The following is a 22113-nucleotide window of genomic DNA, read 5'->3' on the forward strand; positions in this document are numbered from 1 at the left end:
CTGGTCTTGAACTCCTGACCTCAGGCAATCCACCCGCCTTGGCCTCCCAAAGTGCTGGGATTACAGACATGAGCCACCATGCTCGGCCAATATAACAGATCTTATAGGAAAAATAGGGTTGGGGCAGACCAGTCAAATCCCATGCAGTTTTGTTACCAAAGCACCAACAAAATTAGTAACTATCTTAAGTAAAAATTCTAGTAGTAATAATCTTCACTTGCATTTGTAGTCCGTGTCATCATTTAAAAATTATTATTATTATTATTATTATTATTATTATTTTTATAGAGACAGGCTTTCACCATGTTGGTCAGATGGTCTCCAACTCCTGATCTCAGGTGATCCACCCGCTTCAGCCTTCCAAAGTGCTGGGATTACAGGCTTGAGCCACCACACCCGACCCATCATTTTTTGAAATTAGTTCTTTGCATTCTTAAACCCTGAGGTTGTGCTTCTTTCTTTGAGATGCAGGTCCTTGAAGGGTTTTGCTTCCAATTAGCGACCAGTTTTATCAAACTTAGTCATCCAAGGAATAGGAATAGGGATAGTCACTTTAGGGGATGTATGGAGAGATTCCACTGATTCAGGAAGGTACCTGACCTGATGCAGACCCAGAGGCCCAATTAATTCTTTTTAAATGGAGTTGAGGGTGAGATTCCTTTGCAGCTTTTTTCATCTTCAATTCTGAGATAGCTTACTCTGGATTCCTTCAAAACATTGACATGATTGAGGAAAATTACCTATGTACTGTTCCAGAACAGATGATTTGTTAAGTGCTAGATCCTTTCTTCCTTTTTTAAAAAATGAGAATAGACTAGTTATAACCCTTGCTCAAGGACTGACAAACTTCAGAATAATATTTGTTTTACACAGGCCTGTTTTTGGATCCTCTGTGCTGAATATGTGGCTTATGGTAGATATGAGCTCTTCCATGACATTTTATTTGGGGAACAACTTTTCTCTTTACAGGCTGGAGTGACTAAGGGATGTACCATTGTTAAGCCTTTCAACCTGTCCCAAGGAAAGAAAAGAACATTTGATGAAACAGTTTCTACATATGTGCCCCTTGCACAGCAGGTTGAAGACTTCCATAAGCGAACCCCTAACAGATATCATTTGAGGAGCAAGAAGGATGATACTAGTAAGTTTCCTACCAGTATCACAGTTGGATGGAACCCTGCCTATATTCCCTTTGCTTACATCTTATGCACAGATTTGTCTTTAGTTAAATGCTAATTTTTCAACTAAAGTATGGCATGTGACTATACAGACAACAAATGTATCCTTCAGAATTTTTCGAACCACCCAGCTATCTGTCTTATACCCATCAACCATCTTGATCTTCCTCATCAATAATTGGCCAAGGAGAATGAATTAAGGTAACCTCAGATGCCATTACACATCCTTAATGGACATTTTTGCCATGTGTCAAAGTATCACATTGCATTTAGTTACCTATAGAAAATGAAGGCATTTCATTCATTGGGTTGTGTGCTTTTTATTCAGCGGTCCACCAAAACTTTTTCTACTACTAACCAGGCACACTGTGTTAGGTGTCGGGGGTGTAGAGGTAAATAAAATGGACTTGGTGCTACTCAACATCAAGTTTCTAATTTGGTGACAGAGATAAATAGGTCATTACAAATTATAGTAAGGACTTTTGAGGAGGAGGGAGATGCAAAAGTCAAAGGAGGTGAGAGATAGGTAGAGCATGTCTGAATGTTGAAAAGTTGAGTCAGAGATAAAGAAGCTGAAGGTATAGGAGAGAGAGGAGATAACTAATGGATTAAGTCCCTGAGCAGGCAGGTATTGGAGAAATACTTAGCACAGGTGGAGAAGTGTTCTTTAAAAGGAGGATGGAAAAGTGGGAGGAATGGGTACAGATACAGGGGTTTGTAGATTTGGTGGTGAACAGATGAGTGGATTCTAATTTAATAGTTTCTATCTTTATGGAAATAATTTCTACAACAAGGTCTTAAGATAAAATTTGAGGGGTGGGAGTGGCATAAAATAGTTGTTGGGAGTATCGTGATAGTATTCTGGATAAAGCAGAATGTGATTGTTTTACCTTTGAGGATCTCTAAATTTTTTATATACTTGAATAGGGTTTTTTTTTTTTTTTTTTTTTGAGGCAGAGTCTTATTCTGGCTGTCATCACCAAGGCTGGAGTGCAGTGGCGTGATCTCAGCTCACTGCAACATCCACCTCCTGGGTTCAAGTGATTTTCGTGCCTCAGCCTCCCAATTAGCTGGGATTACAGGTGTGTGCCACCATGCCCAGCTACTTTTTTTATTTTAAGTAGAAACCAAGTTTTGCCGTGTTGGCCAGGCTGGTCTTGAGCTCCTGGCCTCAAGTCAGCCACCTGCCTCTATCTCCCAAAGTGCTGGGGTTATAGGCATGAACCACTGCACCTGGCCAAGTACAGCATTTTTTAATATTGCTATTATGTTCTAGTAGCCAAAATGATTTTGTTACATTTTATAGTATGAAAATAATGAAATATTCTTCTTTATTCTAATGGAAATTTAAATATTGAACCTGACTTTTCAAATAATATATGACTCAGTTTCTGATATGTCCTGCTTTTAGAAAACTAGTCCTGGCAAATGGAAAGATATATTATGCAATTTTTATTTAAAACTTTGTACAGTTACGGCTAAATAATGGTTGTATGTATCTTTGAAACATGGCTTATTTGTAAAATAGATTTGATTTTGATCTCCTACTGTTATGTGACAAGATCTAAATTGAAAGATTTATTCTATATAATTATGAAAATTGACAAGGTTTCATTGGCCATGTAAATGAGTATTTTCTTTGTTTTTATTTTTTGAGACGAAGTCTTGCTCTATTGCCCAGGCTGGAGTGCAGTAGCATGATCTTGGCTCACTGCATCCTCTGCCTTCCAGGTTCAAGTGATTCTCCTGCCTCAGCCTCTTGAGTAGCTGGGACTACAGATGTCTGCTACCACGCCTGGCTAATTTTTGAATTTTTAGTAGAGGTGAGGTTTCACCATATTGACCAGGCTGGTCTTGAACTTTTGACTTTGTGATCTGCCTGGCTCGGCCTCCCAAAATGCTGGGATTACCAGTGTGAGCCACTATTCCTGGCCCTAAATTAGTATTTTCAATGAGTGGTGGTGATGATGTCTTAATATTGATGCTTTAACATAGTTTTTTACTTTCTCCATTTGATTTTCTATAAGAGGTGGTCTTGATGCTTTTATATTGATTTCATAAAATTGGGAGTTTTCACTTGGTCTTTTTTTGTTTTGTTTTCTTTCTTTTTTTTTTTTTAAGAGACAAGGTCTTGCTCTGTCACCCAGGATGGAGTACAGTGGCATGATCATGGCTCAATTCAGCATCCAGCTCCTGGGCTCAAGTGATCCTCCTGCCTTAGCCTCCCAAGTAATTGGGACTCTAGGTGCATGCCACTATGCTCACCTAATTTTTATATTTTTTTAAGAGACAGGTTCTCATTATGTTGCCCAGGCTGATCTTGAGCTCTTGGCCTCAAGCAGTCCTTTTGCTTTGTTGGCCTTCTAAATTGCTAGAATTACAGTTGGGAGCCATTCTGTTCAGGCTTTACTTGATCTTTAGAAAGGCCTTATATCTTAAAGCTGGAATAAACAAACATTTTATGTGTTAATAACAAGCACAATAATTGGTATTGTCAATAGAAAGTATAGGCCTGGCCAGGCACAGTGGCTTAATGCCTGTAATCCCAGCACTTTGGGAGGCTGAGTTGGGTGGATTGCTTAAGCCCAGTAGTTCAAGACCAGCCTGGGCAACATAGTGAAACCTTGTGTTTACAAAAGAATATAAAAATTCACTGGGGATGATGGTGCGTACCTGTAGTCCCAGCTGCTTGGGAGGCTGAGGTGAGAGGATCACCTGAGTCCAGGGAGGTCAGATTTGTAGTGAGCCATTATCATGCCCCTGTACTCTAGCTTGGGCAACAGTGAGACCCTGTTTCAGAAAAAGGTCAGTCAGTCTAGGCCCGTGCTGTGATAAGGAGCCCATCAGACATGGATGGATTTTCAGTTCAGAAGATGATAGTAGAGTTTACCCAAAGGTTACCTTAGTCATACCCCTCAATAAAAGAGGAATAGGAGAAAAGGAACTGAATGTTCGTTGGTTCAACTGATGTAAGCTGAGCTGAGTGTGGCGGGCCTGCCACTCTGTGGTTGGTTTATCCCTTTCTGGGCTACCTTGGTGAATCGGCACTTACAAGTAAACTGGGTCGTGGGGAGCTAGATGAATGGCTGTCATCTCTGTTTACAGACCTGTTATCTTCCAAATCTTCTGTGACCAAGATTTCCAGAGATCCACAAACTCCTGTACTGCTAACTAAACAGCGTGCACGGCCTGTAACCTGCAAAAGCACAGCAGAGCTGGAGGCTGAGGAGCTCGAGAAACTGCAACAGTAAGTCCCACTGGCAGTATCTGAGGAAGAGTTCCAAGAACCTGCCTACTTTCCGTTCAGTTCTATAAGGGTGACAGTTGCTATTTTTCTTTTCCATGAAAATTTATAGCATTTGAGTAGTAGGCTCTGCAGGCTACACCCCTGCCTCTATGATTAAAGGACTAAAGTGGGAATATGGAGATGTCCTGGAGCATAAACTGGTAAAAATTGATCCAGGCTGGGTGTGGTGGCTCACCCTGTAATCCCAGTACTTTGAGAGGCCAAGGCAGGAGGATTGCTTGAATCCAGGAGTCTGAGACCAGCCTGGGCAACATGGTGAAACCCCATCTCTACAAAAAATACAAAAAAAAAAAATGATCTGGGCATGGGCATACATCTGTAGTCCCACATATGAGGGGGCAGCCTGAACCTAGGGGGTTGACGCTTCAGTGAGCCAAGATCATGCCACTACACTCCAGCCTGCGTGACACAGCGAGTCAGTCTCTCTCTCTCTCTCTTTTTCTCTCTCGGTTATGTAGGTCCCACCCTTTTATGACTCCCCAGGGGATTGTTATAGCTATTATTAGTGGAGGGAAATGGAAACTTACTGTGGTTTGTAATATTGGAGTTTATTTCCTGTATCCTTCTTCCATTCATTTAAGGGCTTCTTTTGAGGAGGGAACCACACATTCCTTTATGTGCTTCCTCTGTGAAGAGAAGCCCCAGTTCTTAAAGTCATTGGGATGTTAGGACTGTCTCATTTATTCTTTGTTCTACAGGTAAAGATAGTACTGTGGAGAGTTGAAATTTTACTGTGTGTGATGGGTAATCCTTTTTTATTTTATTTTTATTTATTTTTTTGAGAGTTTTGCTCTTATTGCCCAGGCTGGAGTGTAGTGGTCCCTCTTAGCTCACTGCAACCTCCATCTCCTGGGTTCAAGAGTTTCTCAACCTGCCTGAGTGCCAGAGTGACTCACCTCACTCAGGCAGGTGAGTCCATACCTGCCTCAGCCTCCCTAGTAGCTGGGAGTACAGTTGCGGACCACCACACTGGGCTAATTTTTGTATTTTTAGTAGAGACGGGGTTTTACCATGTTGGCCAGGCTGATCTTGAACTCCTGACCTCAAGTGATCCCTAGCCTTGGCTTCCCAAAGTGCTTCCCAAAGGATTATAGGCCTGAGCCACTGCACCTGGCACATTGTTTTTCATTTTTATTTATTTTATTTTGTTGTCCAGTCAATGGGAGGGTCATCTTAATGCTTACTATTCTTTGTTGTTGGCTCACTTTGTTTGTGAAGTTTTTATTTTATTAAAATATTTTTTTGTGGTTATTTAAATTTTCACCTTACAGATACAAATTCAAAGCACGTGAACTTGATCCCAGAATACTTGAAGGTGGGCCCATCTTGCCCAAGAAACCACCTGTGAAACCACCCACCCAGCCTGTTGGCTTTGATTTGGAAATTGAGAAAAGAATCCAGGAGCGAGAATCAAAGAAGAAATCAGAGGATGAACAGTTTGAATTTCATTCCAGACCTTGCCCTACTAAGATTTTGGAAGATGTTGTGGTAAGGTTGAGGCTGTGTGTGTGTTGACAGAAGTGTCCTGCTCAGGGCCAAATATCCACCCATTCACACAAAAGTTTGGGTAGATATTATGAGCAGGGCATCATATTAGGAGCTGCTGGTGATAAAGAGAAATATCAGAGGGCCGGGCGCAGTGGCTCACACCTGTAATCCCAGCACTTTGGGAGGCTGGGTGGATTGCAAGGTCAAGAGTTCGAGACCATCCTGGCCAACATGGTGAAACCCCATCTCTACTAAAAATACAAAAATTAACCAGGCGTTTGGCATGTGCCTGTAGTCCCAGCTATTTGGGAGGCTGAGGCGGAAGAATCACTTGAACCCAGGAGGCGGAGGTTGCAGTGAGCTGAGACTGTGCCATTGTGCTCCACCCTGGTGACAGAGCAAGACTCCTTCTCAAAAAAAAAAAAAAAGAGAGACATATCAGAAATGGATTTTGCTCTCAGTTAAAGTCCAGTGAGGAAGACAGTATATATGTGAATAATAGAAAATGGACAGAAGTGTTCTGAGAGAGATGACAGTTAAAAATAGGAATTCAGAGGAGAAAATGGTTTCTTCCAGATAGAAAGTTCAGGGTGTGCTTTGTGAAGAGGCATCATTTGACCTGAGCCTTGACAATGGGTAGTAATAATTATTGTCATTGTGTTGCTATTGTTGTCATAATAGCTGACACTTTTACTATCTGCCAGCACTGTTCTAAGCCCTTCTCATATATTAGCCCATTAGTTTTGACAACAGCCCCTTTAGGTGGGTTACTTTAATTATCACCTGTTTCAGATGAGGGAACTGAGGCACAGAGAGGTTATGTAATATTCCTAGAGCACTCAGCTAATACGTGGTGGAGCAAGTAAGAGTTCAGGCACTCTAGCTCCACAGTCTGTGATCCTTATACTTCATTGTATTGCCTCTCCATTATATGACAGAATTTGGGCTTGCAGAAATGCAAATGAACTGGACTGGCAGAACATTCCAGGCAGTAGAAATTACGTGATCAAAAGCCTGATGGTGGGAAACATGAAGCATCTACTGGGAGCTATTAGTGGGTCAGTTAAGCTGGAGAAAAGTTTATCAAGAGCCACTGGAAACTGTCTTAGAGAAATGTGTTGTAGTTTGATAATAGGCTAAAATACACAATTTTAGAGAAAATGTGTAATCAGGAAGCAAGGCTACAGTCAGAGAATAAGCAATGGAATTAAGCACCTGCATAAATGGGAAAGTGGCTTTTAGTTACACTTCAGTGTAGATGGGGACCTCACCTGCTGCCACTGCTTAAGATTGTTTGGATTGATGTATGTCCGGGATAACACCAGAAGCACTCTGTTTTCCTATCTTCTTTTTTCTTTTCTTTTTTTTTTTTGTGAGATGGAGTTTTGCTCTTGTTGTCCAGGCTGGAGTACAATGGCGTGATGTTGGCTCACTCACTGCAACCTCTGCCTCCTGGGTTCAAGTGATTCTTGCCTCAGCCTCCCGATTAGCTGGGATTGCAGGCATACGCCACCATGCCAGGCTAATTTTGCATTTTTTTTTTTTTTTTTTTTGAGATGGAGTTTCGCTCTTGTTACCCAGGCTGGAGTACAATGGCGATCTTGGCTTGCTGCAACCTCCGCCACCTGGGTTCAAGCAGTTCTGCCTCATCCTCCTAAGTAGCTGGGACTACATAATTTTGCATTTTTAGTAGAGATAGGGTTTCTCCATGTTGGTCAGGCTGGTCTCAAACTCCTGACCTCAGGTGATCTGCCTGCCTCAGGCTTCCAAAGTGCTGAGATTGCAGGTGTGAGCCACTACGCCCAGCCCTTCCTATCTTCTTTCTTGCTTGCTTTAGAGTCACCATGGTTTTAGCAGAAACTGTACTAATGTATTACCTTTGACTGAGTACCTAGTTTGTTTATTCTGTTTTCTTAGCAATAAATCAGAAGCAATTGAAGTTATATTTTCCAGGCTTTATAAAAAGTCATGATTATGCTTAGAAATGGTTCTCCTCCCCAATACCTACTTTCGATTGAGAGCTCTTTGCGTGAGATCTCTCTTCTATTCACAATGCCTTTTCTTTCTTGCTGTGAAGCACATGTACTATATGCCAAACTCTGTTACAACAAACTTTTAAGAAATTTTCCCCCACCCAAGTGATTAATCGCCAAGGGTTGTGCCTTCTTTGTCTTTATCCCTTGAGGAAACAATATTGTGAATGCAATAAGGGAAAAGTAGGTTATGTGCAAACCTCAGAGTCCTAGAGCCAGAAGGGCTAACATTTAGTTTTATACACAAGAAAATAGAGCCCCAAATAAGAGAAATTATTTTTTCAGGGCTTCTATAACACTCCTTTGGCACCTTGCTTCTTGGCTCATGGCAACCTCCACCTCCCGGGTTCAAGCAATTCTCCCACCTCAGCCTCCTAATTTTGTAAAAATACAAAAATTAGCCGTGCGTCGTAGTTCACCCCTGTAATCCCTCCTAATCACTGGGATTACAGGGGTGAGCTACGACGCACAGCTTATTTTTATATTTTTAGTAGAGATGGGGTTTCACCATGTTGGCCAGGCTGGTCTTAAACTGACCTCAGGTGATCCACCTGCCTCACCCTCCCAACGTGCTGGGATTACAGGCATGAGCCACTACACCTGGCTGGCACCTTGCTTTTAATAACATCTTTTCCTCTAAGCTCCTGGCTTTTCCCCCTACCTAAGTTTTTGTTTTTTTTTAATTCATGTACTACTCTGTAAAAACCTTACATACCAATATTGACTTTATTATTTTAAAAATCAACTCACTTTGTAACGTAACGTAAATTTAAAGGGAACTTTTAAATAACTATGTAAACAGAAGACTAGTACCTTTTGCCACAAATAACACAGCAATAACAGCTAATACTTATATAATGCTTATTATATGCCAGGTTTTTATTCTAAGCTCTTTACATTTATATAATAATGCATTTAATTCTTATAACAACCCTATGAGGTAAGCACTGTAGGTACTTTATCAATCCATTTTACAGTTAAGAAACATAAAGGTTAAATAATTTGCCCAAGATCACAAACTAAGTAGTGGTAGAGCTAGCATATGAATCTTAGGTGATATGATTCCAGGGCACATGCTCTTATATGAAAATAGAGGTTATTTACTATTATTTTTTTGAGACAGAATTTTTGCTCTTGTGGCCCAGGCTGGAGTGCAATGGTGTGATCTCAGTTCACCGCAACCTCCGCCTCCTGGGTTCAAGCGATTCTCCTGTCTCAGCCTCCCAAGTAGTTGGGATTACAGGCATGCACCACCATGCCTGGCCTGGCTAATTTATAATTTTTTTTCTTTTTTCTTTTTAATTTTATCTGATGCTATCTCCAGACTAATTTTGTATTTTTAGTAGAGAAGGGGTTTCTTCATGTTGGTCAGGCTGGTCTTGAACTCCAGACTTCAGGTGACCCGCCCACCTCAGCCTCCTAAAGTGCTGGGATTACAGGTGTGAGCCACCACACCTGGTTGAGGTTACTTTTTAAGATAGAAGGTTCTTAGGAAATATGTGCTTATTAAAAAAAAGAAGTCTACATCTCACCTAAGGTCCTTTCCCATAGCATCAGTCACACCTGAACTACTGCTTTTTTTTTTTTTTTTGAGTCAGAGTTTCGCTCTTGTTACCCAGGCTGGAATGCAATGGCGCAATCTTGGCTCACTGCAACCTCTGCCTCCTGGGTTCAAGCAATTCTCCTGCCTCAGCCTCCCAAGTAGCTGGGACTACAGGCGCACGCCACCATGCCCAGCTAATTTTTTTTGTATTTTTAGTAGAGACGGGGTTTCACCATGTTGACCAGGATGGTCTCGATCTCTTGACCTCGTGATCCACCCGCCTCGGCCTCGCAAAGTGCTGGGATTATAGGCGTGAGCCACCGCGCCTGACCTTTTTTTTTGAGACAGTATTGCTCTGTTGCCTAGGCTGGAGTGCAGGAGTGTGGTGATGTAATCTCGGCTCACTGCAATCTCTGCTTCCTAGGTTCAAGCAATTCTCATGCCTCAGCCTCCCAAGTAGCTGGGACTACAGGCACATGCCCAGCTAAGTTTTGTATTTTTAGTAGTGACTAGGTTTCGCCATGTTGCCCAAGCTGGTCTCAAGCTCCTATCCTCCTTGGCCTCCCAAAGTGTTGGGATATAGGCGTGCGCCACCGGGCCCAGGTGAACTTCATTTTTTGAAAACACTGATTAGGAAATTGGTTTGTCAGTTGGTATGTACTCTAGAAATGCTAGGGTGAAGTATTTAAGTGGGGAAGGGTGACCAGAGTTCGTGAAGAGTTAGTTGAGATCTTAAGAGTAGTTGGGTACCAGGTTATACCTGTTGAGAATTCTGTGTAAACCGATCTGCAAAGCACTAGGTAAGGTGTGACCGAATTGATACAATCTGCAGAATGGAAGTGTCTGCCAAATCCATTTGGTTCTCAGAAAACTCTGGGGCTCTTATTATATAAACAGATTTGTTGGGTACAGCATAGAGGGAGCCCAGATAAAGAACTGAGTATGGTGCCTGACACACAGTAAGCAGGGGTATTGTTAATAGGAATGCTCATTTTATTGAGTGCTTACATTGTCCTGAGTACTTTATGTAGATTGTCTTGTTTATGTCTGATTACATTTCTAAGAGGTAGATTCTATTGTTATCCCTATTTTTCAGATGAGGACATAAACGTAGAGGTATCTAGTATGCAGAACCAGAATCTGAGCCCATCGTCTCCTTAAACACGAGATTATTGTGCCCCACAGTGCTTACTATTATTATTTATTTTGGCAAGTGAGGTTTCTGAGTTTGATACTGGCCAATTGCAGGTTTCCCTACTGAAATCTCCGGTGATTTGACTTCAACTCTTGGTTTCTAGAGAAGCATAGCATAGGAAGAGATGTTAGATGTGTTCTCTTCTACCCTCTTCTTCACTTTTTAGAAAGGGAGGCTTTGAAAGGGGTGCAAACCAAAAAGTATGACACGGGTCTTAATCAATTTAGAGATTTATTTTGCTAAGGTTAAGGACACATGCCCAGCAGACAGGTCTGTGTCTTTGTCCAAAGATTATTTTGAGGGCTTCAATATTTTAAGGGAAAAGTGTGGATATTGGGGAAAGAGGAAGAAGTTTTTTAAAGGTGTGAGTAGATAAGAGGGAAATGGTTACATTCTTTGAGTAGTTCGAATGTGAGAGGGGGGTAGAGGAATAGTCACTTATGCATTCATCTCGTTCAGTGAATCTACTTCTCCCCCACCCTCCCGAGACAGAATCTCACTCTGTCGCCCAGGCTGGAGTGCAGGGGCACAATCTTGGCTCACTGCAATTTCCAGTGATTTGACTTCAACTCTTGGTTTCTAGAGAAGCATAGCCATCTCTGCCTCCCAGGTTCAAGTAATTTTGCCTCAGCCTTCCTAGTAGCTGGGACTACAGGTGCACGCCACCACACATGGCTAATTTTTGTATTTTTAGTAGAGACAGGTTTCACCATATTGAACAGGCTGGCCTCAAACTCCAGAACTAATGATCCACCCGCCTCGGCCTCCTAAAGTGCTGGGATTACAGGCGTGAGCCACCGTGCGTGGCTGAATGTGCATATTTACGTAAGATAATTAGGGCAGAGGAAGTAATCAGATATGCATTTGTCTCAGGTGAGCCAAGGGATGACTTTGAGTTCTGTCCTTTGTCCTGTACCTCTGAAAATGAGCTATAAATTTATATTGTCAGGACGAAATTCAATAGAACTATTTTAGGATGAAGATCTTGGAGCTCACAAGAAATTTTCAAGTGGGCAAATTGTGAGGGAGGTATGTAGCTTTTTCATCTTTGAACAGGAGATAGGTTTGCATGTCAAAGTTCCTAAAGCTTGATGTTTCTCCTTGGGTTAGTAATTTGGGGGTCCCGGAATTTATTTTCCTCTCACAATGGGATGTAGCTTGCCCATAAAAAAACATTTAGAACATTTAAAAGAGAGTAAGTCAGCTCAGTGTGGTGGCTTGTGCCTGTAATCCCAACACTTTCGGAGGCTGAGATGGGTGGATCACCTGAGGTCAGGAGTTGGAGACCAGCCTGGCCAACGTGGTGAAACCCCATCTCTACTAAAAATACAAAAAAATTAGCCGGACATAGTGGTGAGGGCCTGTACTCCCAGCTACTCAGGAGGCTGAGGCAGGAGAATTGCTCGAACGCAGGAGGTAGACATTGCAGTGAGCCCAGATTGTGCTACTGCACTCTAGCATGGGCAACAGAGCAAGACTCCGTTTCAAAAAAAAAAAAAAAAGAGAGAGAGAGAGTAAGTCTTTGAACTTCTAGTCTTGGACTCTTTATTTTTTATTTTTATTTTTTTTTGTAGAGACGGGGTTTCACGTTGGCCAGGATGGTCTCAATCTCCTGACTTCGTGATCCACTTGCCTAGGCATCCTAAAGTGCTGGAATTACAGGTTTGAGCCACTGTGCCTGGCCTTTTTTTTTTTTTTTTTTTCCCTTGGACTCTTATAGCAGAATTTAAGAGCCCACCTTCCAGAGCCTGATACAGCTTGTCTGTCTGATGCTGTTGTTCCCCGCCCATGTCCCCCGCAGTGCAAAAGCTGTTTGTGTGTCCTTACGGTGTTTCCTGTGTACTTCCACTTGTGGTTGAGCAAGGGGACAATAGGGTTGATGAAAGATGGGCTTAAGCAGCAGTGGGCCCAAGTGAGGCAGAAGTAAGAAAAGGGTTCTTGGGGCAGAGGTGGAGTGATAGAGCCTTGAGCATGAGGGTGTGAAATATGAACTTGGCGCTGATTTCTATTAGGCAGCCAGGGCACCATGGAGGTGGAGGTGGTGTCAGCAAAGCCAGTGAGGAGTAATTTTAGCAGAGATACTTTAGGGACAACTTGGGGAGACCAGCAGGCTTTGTTTTTTTTTTTTTTTTTTGCATGCTTCCCAAGATAACATTGCTTCAGAGTAATTTCCTAACTGCCCTGGGACAGGCCTGAGATCCTGTTCCAGGGTACCTGGGGGACATATCCTGTCTTAGGGAGAAGTATTCGCCTCCCCATCCCCATCCCCATCCCCAGTCCTGGCTGCTTTTCCTAAATGCATCATCTGTCCACCCACATTGCCTCATTCTAACCGCATATTACCTCCAGAGATACCTTCCCCTTCATTGAGGGAGCATCCTCCTAATAACTGTTAGCTCCATATTCTGCTGGGTTTCTTTAGAGCACTTTGTGAAAATTTGGAAGTATTTGATTTGTTTCTTCTTCATTGTCTCTTTCCTTCTCTAGAATGTGAGCTCCCCGAGAGCAGGGACCGTGTATATCTATATTATTCACTTTGTATCCCCAGCACCTAGCATAGTGACCACCACAGCACAAGCACTCTGATGTCGGATAACTGAGTGAGTAATAGTATAAGCTGACATGCACCAGTCTGTGTTTCTAACTTGTGTTAGACACTTGGGAATTCAAAGGTAGTATAAGATATGGCCCTTGTCCTCAAAGCTTTCATAGTCTGGTAGAGGAGATAGACGTGTAAATGAGTAAATACAGTAATTTTAACTAACATATGTTCATTGAACAGTTACTACCAGGTCTTCTAGTAGGCGATGTGGGAAGATAAAAGAATGCAAATGACAATATTCCAGTCCTCAAGGAGCTGCTAATTTGAAAAACTTAAAATAGACAAAAAAAAAAAAAAAGAAGCCTTCTCTGTTCCTGGAAACCCAATTTTCTTTTTATTATTTCTAATCGAGCTCCTAGTTAACTTTGATGGCAGGGGAGATGAGGTCTGAGTGGGTAGTTGTTGCAAAGATGATTTTCATAAATCATCTCTTCCTCTCCCCCAACTAATTAAGAGATTGATCTCACTCATAAATATCTCTTTTATGGCCTACTTACTAGAGGTTTCCATTGCTTCTCTTTTAAAATGCAGATATTTCTGTTGGGTGAATGCAGAGAGAGGGAATTATTTTAGATCTAAGTTAATCCTCAGATACTTATTTCAGTTACTTTATTTTATTAACAAACTCTGAGTCCTAGAAGGCTATCTGATGTGTTCAAGGTTATACAGATTGGAAGCAGAGCTGAGCTAGAACAGGCAGACCCCTGGCTTCTTGCTCACTGTTTGTCCCTCTTCCACTTGCCCCTCTTGCATTCAAGCAAGGGGCTAGTGTCCACCTGTCTAGAGAAGAGCAGATTTTGTTGTTGTTGCTGTTTTATGGTAAACATCATTTGACAACCCATTTCTTGGACTTTTGTCACTCTGATTACAAGATCTACTATATTAGATTTCACTATGCTAATGATTCTAGCATTCTTTAGAAAACATGTAAGAAATTTCACAGCAAAATGACCGTTCCTTTCACATTGGTCACCTTGACAGACTATAAATCCCTTCCAGTGATTGAAGGGATTTTGCACAAAGCATTTTGGAAAAGCCATTCATCTTGAATCCTGAGATGAGCCTTTTAGATCCCTCCCAGGTTGACAACTCTTCACATGTATTTTAAACATTAATTTGCTTTTAGAATCTAGTTTAAAGTTATTTGGAACTACAACTTCTGAGTAGTCCAACATAATAGAGGTGGAAACTATTTGTTAAGTGAACAGTAAAGATTGAGCAACTGTCTTTGCATGGTCCAGAAAGTGACTTTGAAAGCCACTCCAAGAAAGTCATTCCAAACATGTTTCGAATGGTTGCAGCATTGTTGGGATTAAAGAGAAGGCTCCCAAGGTATCCTCCTAGAGTCCAAGGTATAAATTCTATTCCTGATGTGTTCATTCATTCTGCATTCATTCAACAAACATTTACTGAATGCTTTATACTTGCCAAGGTCTATGTTAGCTACTTGGGATTGATGGAGTAAAATAGTCCCCAGCCTTGAAGCACTCAGGCTAACAGGGGGAAATGACAATCTAAATAAATAAGTACAAGTAAGTTTTGTATAGACTGTGATAAAACTATATACAGTGGGAAAAAGGGGTCAGTTCTGTAGGTCCTAGAAGTGGAGAGATCTATTGAAAGGCTTTATAAAAGAAGAGATGTGGCCAGGCACAGTGGCTTACTCCTGTAATTCCAACACTTTGGGAGGCTGAGGCGGGCGGATCACAAGGTCAAAAGTTTGAGACTAGCCTGACCAACATGGTGAAACCCCATCTCTATTAAAAATACAAAAATTAGCCAGACATGGTGGTGCATGCCTGTAATCCCAGCTACTCTGGAAGCTGAGGCAGGAGAATCACTTGAACCCAGGAGGTGGAGATTGCAGTGAGCTGAGATTGCACCATTGCGCTCCAGCCTGGGCAACAGAGCAAGACAAAAGGAAATGCTTAATGAGTTGGGTGCTTTTCAAGCAGCTGGGGCATTTCAGACAGAGAAAGCACAAGCAAAGTCACTGAGATAGGGAGTGATTAATAAGTAGTTCATCATGGTTGGAACATGATGTGTGAGAACGGGTGAGAGATAAGGCGGGAGAGTCAGGCAGGGTACCAGATTAATGCTACTATTAAGCAGGCTGTAAAGGAGGTATTTATGAGTGAGATTCAAGCAAGTGCCTTGTATTTCATGCCAAGGAATCTGTTTGTTATGCTGTTGTAGGTAGGCAATAGGAGCCGTTAAAGAATTTTCAGTCAGGAAGTAATGTGATCAAATGTGCTTTAGAGTAATAATTTGGATGATACTCAAACAATGAATTGGAGGAATGAGATGCAGAGCTGAAATGCTATCAGGAGACTACAAGAGCTGATGGGGTCAGGATGTGGACACGAGTATAACAAATAAGGAATTACTGAGGTTTTGTTTTGTTCTTAATTGATCTGGTTATACACTTCATTCAAAATAGCAGCAGTTGGGCACGGTGGCTCATGCCTGTAATTGCAGCACTTTGGGAGGCTGAGGTGGGTGGATCACAAGGTCAGGAGATCGAGACTATCCTGGCCAACCTGGTGAAACCCCGTCTCTACTGAAAATACAAAAATTAGCTGAGCATGGTGGTGCTCACCTGTAGTCCCAGCTACTCGGGAGGCTGAAGCAGGAAAATTGCTTGAACCCGGGATTCAAGCGATTGAGTGAGCCGAGATCATGCCACTGCACTCCAGCCTGGCAACAGAGTAAGACTCTGTCTCAAGAAAAAAAACAAAAAAAGTAAAAATTAAAAAAACCCAGCAGCCAAGAGATACCATTTTGCAGTTAGGATTAATTGCCAGATTTGTGATAGAATATAAATTCTGTTCGAATCAAAAAATGCTGTGGAACAACTTTCTAAAATGTATTAGTTTTAAATTATGTGCACAGTATGACATATGTTATTCATTCCACAATGATTTGAAATGTTAGTAACGTTTTAAAATCATTAAGGAAAAATCTTCAGAGTAGTTGGATGTATTAAAATTATGAGATATAAGTCTGGATGCAGTGGTTCATGTCTGTAATCCTCACACTTTGGGAGGCCAAGGCGGGAGATTGCTTGAGGCCAGGAATTTGAGATCCATTTCTACAAAAAATAATTAGCTGGGCATAGTGGTGAGTGCCTGTAGTCCCAGCTACTCAGGAGGCTGAGGTGGGAGGATCACTTGAGCCCTGGAGGCAGAGGTTACAGTGAGCCGAGATTGCACCATTGCACTCCAGCCTGGGCAACAAAGCGAGACTCTGTCTCAAAACAAACAAAAAACCAAACAAACAAAAGGATTATGAGATGTAGAAAATTAAACTCCTTTATCCACCCTCAAAGAGATATGAGAGTTGATAATTTGGTATTCTTTCCAGTTTTGGTGTTCTTTTATTTTCTGTGCTTAGATTAATTATATTTTAAAAACTCAAAAATATCATTCTAGGCCAGGTGCTGTGGCTCACGCCTGTAATCCCAGCACTTTGGAGGCTGAGACAGGAAGATTGCCTGAGCCCAGGAGTTTGAGACCTTGTCTCTACCCAAAGGGGAAAAAAGAGGATTTAATCTTGTCATACAGCTTAGTGGAGATGGTTTTGTGATGTCTAATTGAGTTGCTTACTTCTTTCAGGGTGTTCCTGAAAAGAAAGTACTTCCAATCACCGTCCCCAAGTCACCAGCCTTTGCATTGAAGAACAGAATTCGAATGCCCACCAAAGATGATGAGGTGATTCCCTGGGAGTAGAGGCGTTCTCTTTCCTTCTATATAGTCAGTCAATCTAAGCCTTATCATTTATTAATCTTAATGGAGCTCAGAGACAACCATTCTTTTCTGGACTTGTCTTTAAGAATGGGTATGAACATTTGTTCATTTATTTTGTTCCTCCAAGAACACAATAATTGGTAAGGGTATGAATTTTCTCTTCTTAGTGAAAACTAGTTACAATTTATGGAAACAGGAACAGTTAAGCATTGGAGGCTTGTCTGCTGTAGCATTGAAAATCAGCTGCTCTTTGTAACATGGATCAAAAGTTGCTAAGTCCTGTACTTTATTTTGCCTTAGATTGTCACTATTCAGTGAGGGACTTCAAAAATTCATACTAAGCAATTACATCCACTTTGTCCTATCTCCATTAACCCAGGAGTTGCAAAGTTGACTGTGGTGGTGGTTTATGGAATTGTAATATATAAACTGTCATTGATCAGGCCAGTTTCTTGTTACATCTCCCATTTTATCTATAAATATCCAGAGTTAGGGTAATTTTATAGCAGATCTCAAGCATAAGCCTTTTTATAGGTTCATTTGAAACTAAAATACGCAGTAATCTTGTGTTACCAGTTTGAACCCAAACAACTTGGTCCTATTCTGGGTTTGGCAACCATTAAGTCCCAGTCACATGTTTTAAGGAAGTCTGGAGGCTGGGTCAAAGAAGAGGCTAAGGTATATGCTTGGTTAGGACCTATCTTCTGATGTCATTTTATTCATAGTGTTAGATCTTATTTAGTTTTTATAACATTCCCGTGGAAAACTAGATCTTTTCAGAGTAATTGTGTTAATCCTTTACCAGATGCTTTCACCTTGGTTTCACCCCTCTGAGGTGGTAGACGACTTACCTAAGTCATCAGCTCTCTTGGATAGAAAAGGAGGCTAAGACACCTAAAAGGCTGAATGACTTGTTTTAATTAATGCCACATATTAATATGATGTCTTCTGAGTCCACATTCTGGGGAAGTAGGAGAGAGTGAGGAGTCTTATTTCTAAACTGCAATTTTTTCCTTAGGAAGAGGATGAACCAGTAGTGATAAGAGCTCAACCTGTGCCATATTATGGGGTGCCTTTTAAGCCCCCAATCCCAGAGGCAAGAACTGTGGAAATATGCCCTTTCTCCTTTGATTCTCGAGACAAAGAACGTCAGTTACAGAAGGAGAAGAAAATAAAAGAACTGCAGAAAGGAGAGGTAGGTGTTTCCATTTCTGCAAGTAGTAGAATACTATTCTTTGATCCTTCAAAGATAGTCTTTTCTATAGTATTTTTAACTACAAAATCACTGTCTTCTTTTGATCTTTCTAAGAACAAGTAATTTAATCCTTCTGGCACAGGAGGTTAAGTGACCTGCCTCTGATCACACTACCAGTTACAGGCAATATTAGGAGAAAAGCCTTGATTTCCTTTGAACCCATTATTCTTTTCTGCTAGAGAATGCAGCTTTGAAAACTGATTGTCCTTCCTTATTTTTCAGATTCATCCAAATATTCTGGAGCAGCTACTGCTTTTCAGCTAGTCTTTATCTTAAATCTCATGTTGTTTTTTTTTTTTCTGTTAGGTACCCAAGTTCAAGGCACTTCCCTTGCCTCATTTTGACACCATTAACCTGCCAGAGAAGAAGGTAAAGAATGTGACCCAGATTGAACCGTTCTGCTTGGAGACTGACAAAAGAGGTGCTCTGAAGGCACAGATTTGGAAGCACCAGGTAGGGGATGGGGAGAGCACCCAAAATGTTAATTTCTTGGTTGGTTGATTGGACAGGCAGACCCACCACACTGAAATCATCTGAGTTAACATACTAGATTGTTTCAGGTGCTCTCACTGTAAATCAGGGGCCAACACATTATTTCTGTAAAAGGGCCAGATAAGAAATATTTTAGGTTTTATAAGTTACATATGGTCTCTGTCACGTAGTGTGTGTGTGTGCATGTCTGTGCATGTGTATGCACACGCACATGTTTTCAACTATTTTTATTTTTATTTTTATTTTTGAGACAGAGTCTCACTCTGTCACCCAGGCTGGAGTGCAGTGGTGTGATCTCAGCTCACTGCAACCTCTATCTCCCAGGTTCAGGTGATTCGCCTACCTCAGCCTCCTGAGTAGCTGGGATTACAGGCGTGCACCACCACGCCTGGCTAATTTTTGTATTTTTAGTAGAGATAGGGCTTTGCCATGTTGGCCAGGCTGGTCTCAAACTCCTGATCTCAAGTGATCCACCGGCCTCGACCTCCCAAAGTGCTAGGATTACAAGTGTGAGCCACTGTGCTCAGGTGATTCTTTTTTTTTTTTTGAGACAGAGTTTCGCTCTTGTTACCCAGGCTGGAGTGCAATGGCGCGATCTCGGCTCACCGCAACCTCCGCCTCCTGGGTTCAGGCAATTCTCCTGTCTCAGCCTCCTGAGTAGCTGGGATTACAGGCAAACGCCACCATGCCCGGCTATTTTTTGTATTTTTAGTAGAGACGGGGTTTCACCACGTTGACCAGGATGGTCTCGATCTCTTGACCTCGTGATCCACCTGCCTCGGCCTCCCAAAGTGCTGGGATTACAGGCGTGAGCCACCGTGCCCAGCTCAGTCGATTCTTTAAAAATGTAAAAACCATTCTTAGCTCAAGGGCTGTACTAAAACAGGTTGCAAGCTGGATTTAGCCTGTGGGCCACAGTTTGCTGACCCTTGCTCTAAGTGATCACCTGGGGAATGTCCCCTGCTCCAAGTGATTGACGGGGGGATGTGGGAATGGACAGGCTTTTCTGGAGTCAGGAGTCTCTTTAAGATCTTATCTAGCCGGGCGCAGTGGCTCGTGCCTGTAATCCTAGCACTTTGGGAGGCCGAGGTGGGTGGATCACCTGAGGTCAGGAGTTCAAAACCAGCCTGGCCATTATGGTGAAACCTCATCTTTACAAAAAAACAAAAAACAAAAAACCTTATCTATTCCATCTATTAGACTCATTCATTGTGTTTATTCCTTTCTGTTGATGCATTGGTAAGTAACAGTATGGGGAAATAGATTGTCAATATAGAATGCTATTTTCTCAGCATGATATGCTATTTGCTCTTTATAAGTGACAGGTGATTTAAAACAATTAATTGATTATTTGCTGATTTAATTGGGATCTAATTCTACCAGGCTGGAAAAAAATTTCCCTGAATTTCTAAATTTATTGGGATTTTTATGTCATCATTAATCTTGGACTGTTTCCAAAAGGAGCTCTAGGCTATTTTTTTTTTTTTTTTAGGAATTACCCCTCTTGAAGCCTGAGAGATGTAATGACTTACATGACTGAACGTTGGTCCCCTGTTGGTGTGGTTCTCTAGGAAACCTTAGGACTGTTGACTTGGAAATAGTGAATTTCCCCTTCTCGATGACCAAGGCACAGAATGTCTGTGTAGGGCATTTTCTGCAAATAACAACAACAAAAACAATTGTTTTGAAAAGTTTTTCAGACACATATAAAAATAGAATAGTATAATTAATTTTTATGAACCCATCACCTGGTTCTTTAATGATCAAAACCTGAAAAATCTTATTTCATCCCTGCTTCTACCCAGTTATCCCTATGCTGGATACTTTTACCTATACAAGATTACTTTGAAACAAATCCTATGTAACATCCCTTTTCATCCAAAAATACTTCAGTGTATATATTTAAAATGTAAGGACAACCACAATAATATTCTCACACTTAAAAAGATTAAAAGTAATCAAATATCTGCACATTTCTCATAATTTCTTAAATAGTTGAATTGTTAAAATCAATATAAGGGTTCCGTAGTGCCTTTGTTTGCTAAATCTCTGAATCTTCTTTCAATCTATGGACTCCTCTGTTTGCTTTTTTTTCTTTTTTTGAGACGGAGTTTCATTCTTCTTGCCCAGCTGGAGTGCAATGGCGCAATCTCGGCTCACTGCAACCTCCGCCTCCTGGGTTCAAGCTATTCTCCTGCCTCAGCCTCCTGAGTAACTGAGATTACAGGTGCACATCACCACATCTGGCTAATTTTTGTATTTTTAGTAGAGTCAGGGTTTCACCATGTTGGTCAGGCTGGTCTCGAACTGCTGACCTCAAGTGATCCCATCCTGTCTACTGGGATTACAGATGTGAGCCACTGCGCCAAGCCTCTCTGCATTTTATTTGTTGAATAAACTGAATTGTTTGTCCTGTAGATTTTCCACAATCTGGATTTTGCTGATGAAATTCACACACAGTTGTTTAGCATGTTCCTCTATTGCTTGTATTTCCTATAAATTAGTAGTAAGACCTAGAGGCTTGATTCAATTCTGGTTAGATTTTTTTTTTTTTTTTGGGAGGTGGGAATAATACTCTATAGCATTTATAGAATTAAATACTATAAAGTATTTATACTATATTATATAGCATAAATAGTATTTATTATATTTATTACATTATAGTACTTATTAAAATGTATATTAACAAATCTATAATAGTATTATAGTATTCACTCAAGAGTATTTAATCTTTGTTATATTATAGTATTCAAGTATTAAATACTTTATAGTATAACTTTATACTATAAAGTAATACTTTAATAAATACTTTATTAACTCTACACATTTTTAACGAATCGTGTGGAGGCAGAAAATGTCTAGTTTTATTTTTGTGATGTTAAGATAGGTCTTAAAAGTACTTTTACAACTTTTCGTTTTTTTTTGGCTGGATGCTGTGGCTCATGCCTGTAATTGCAGTACTTTGGGAGGCTGAGGTGGGCGGATCATGAGGTCAGGAGTTTGAGACCAACCTGGCCAACATGGTGAAACCCTGTTTCTACTAAAAATACAAAAATTTGCTGGGTGTGGTGGCAGATACCTGTAATCCCAGCTACTTGGGAGGCTGAGGCAGGAGAATCACTTGAACCTGGGAGGCAGAGGTTGCAGTGAGCCAAGACTGCGCCATTGCACTCCAGGCTGGATAACAGGGCAAGACTCCTTCTCAAAAAAAAAACCAACTTTTTGTTTTTTTAATTGACAAATAATAATTGTACATATTCTTGGGGTACATAGT

The 22113-nt window shown here is 41.2% G+C and overlaps 1 protein-coding gene across 3 annotated transcripts in view; it reads left to right on the plus strand.

Annotated features, from left to right (window-relative positions):
* Positions 1 to 22113, plus strand: part of TPX2 (TPX2 microtubule nucleation factor) — a 66154-nt gene that overhangs the window by 38370 nt on the left and 5671 nt on the right. For all 3 annotated transcript variants that reach the window (XM_012455224.3, XM_012455227.3, XM_012455225.3), the window contains 6 exons: positions 970 to 1141; positions 4284 to 4425; positions 5757 to 5973; positions 16961 to 17056; positions 18111 to 18287; positions 18654 to 18800. In XM_012455224.3, coding sequence (XP_012310647.2) covers positions 970 to 1141; positions 4284 to 4425; positions 5757 to 5973; positions 16961 to 17056; positions 18111 to 18287; positions 18654 to 18800 — 951 coding nt within the window. The remainder of the gene's footprint in view (positions 1 to 969; positions 1142 to 4283; positions 4426 to 5756; positions 5974 to 16960; positions 17057 to 18110; positions 18288 to 18653; positions 18801 to 22113) is intronic.

Source organism: Aotus nancymaae, unplaced genomic scaffold (assembly GCF_030222135.1).
Source record: "Aotus nancymaae isolate 86718 unplaced genomic scaffold, 86718_ANA_hifiasm-v0.15.2.pri h1tg000029l, whole genome shotgun sequence".
Taxonomy (NCBI): Eukaryota; Metazoa; Chordata; class Mammalia; order Primates; family Aotidae; genus Aotus; species Aotus nancymaae.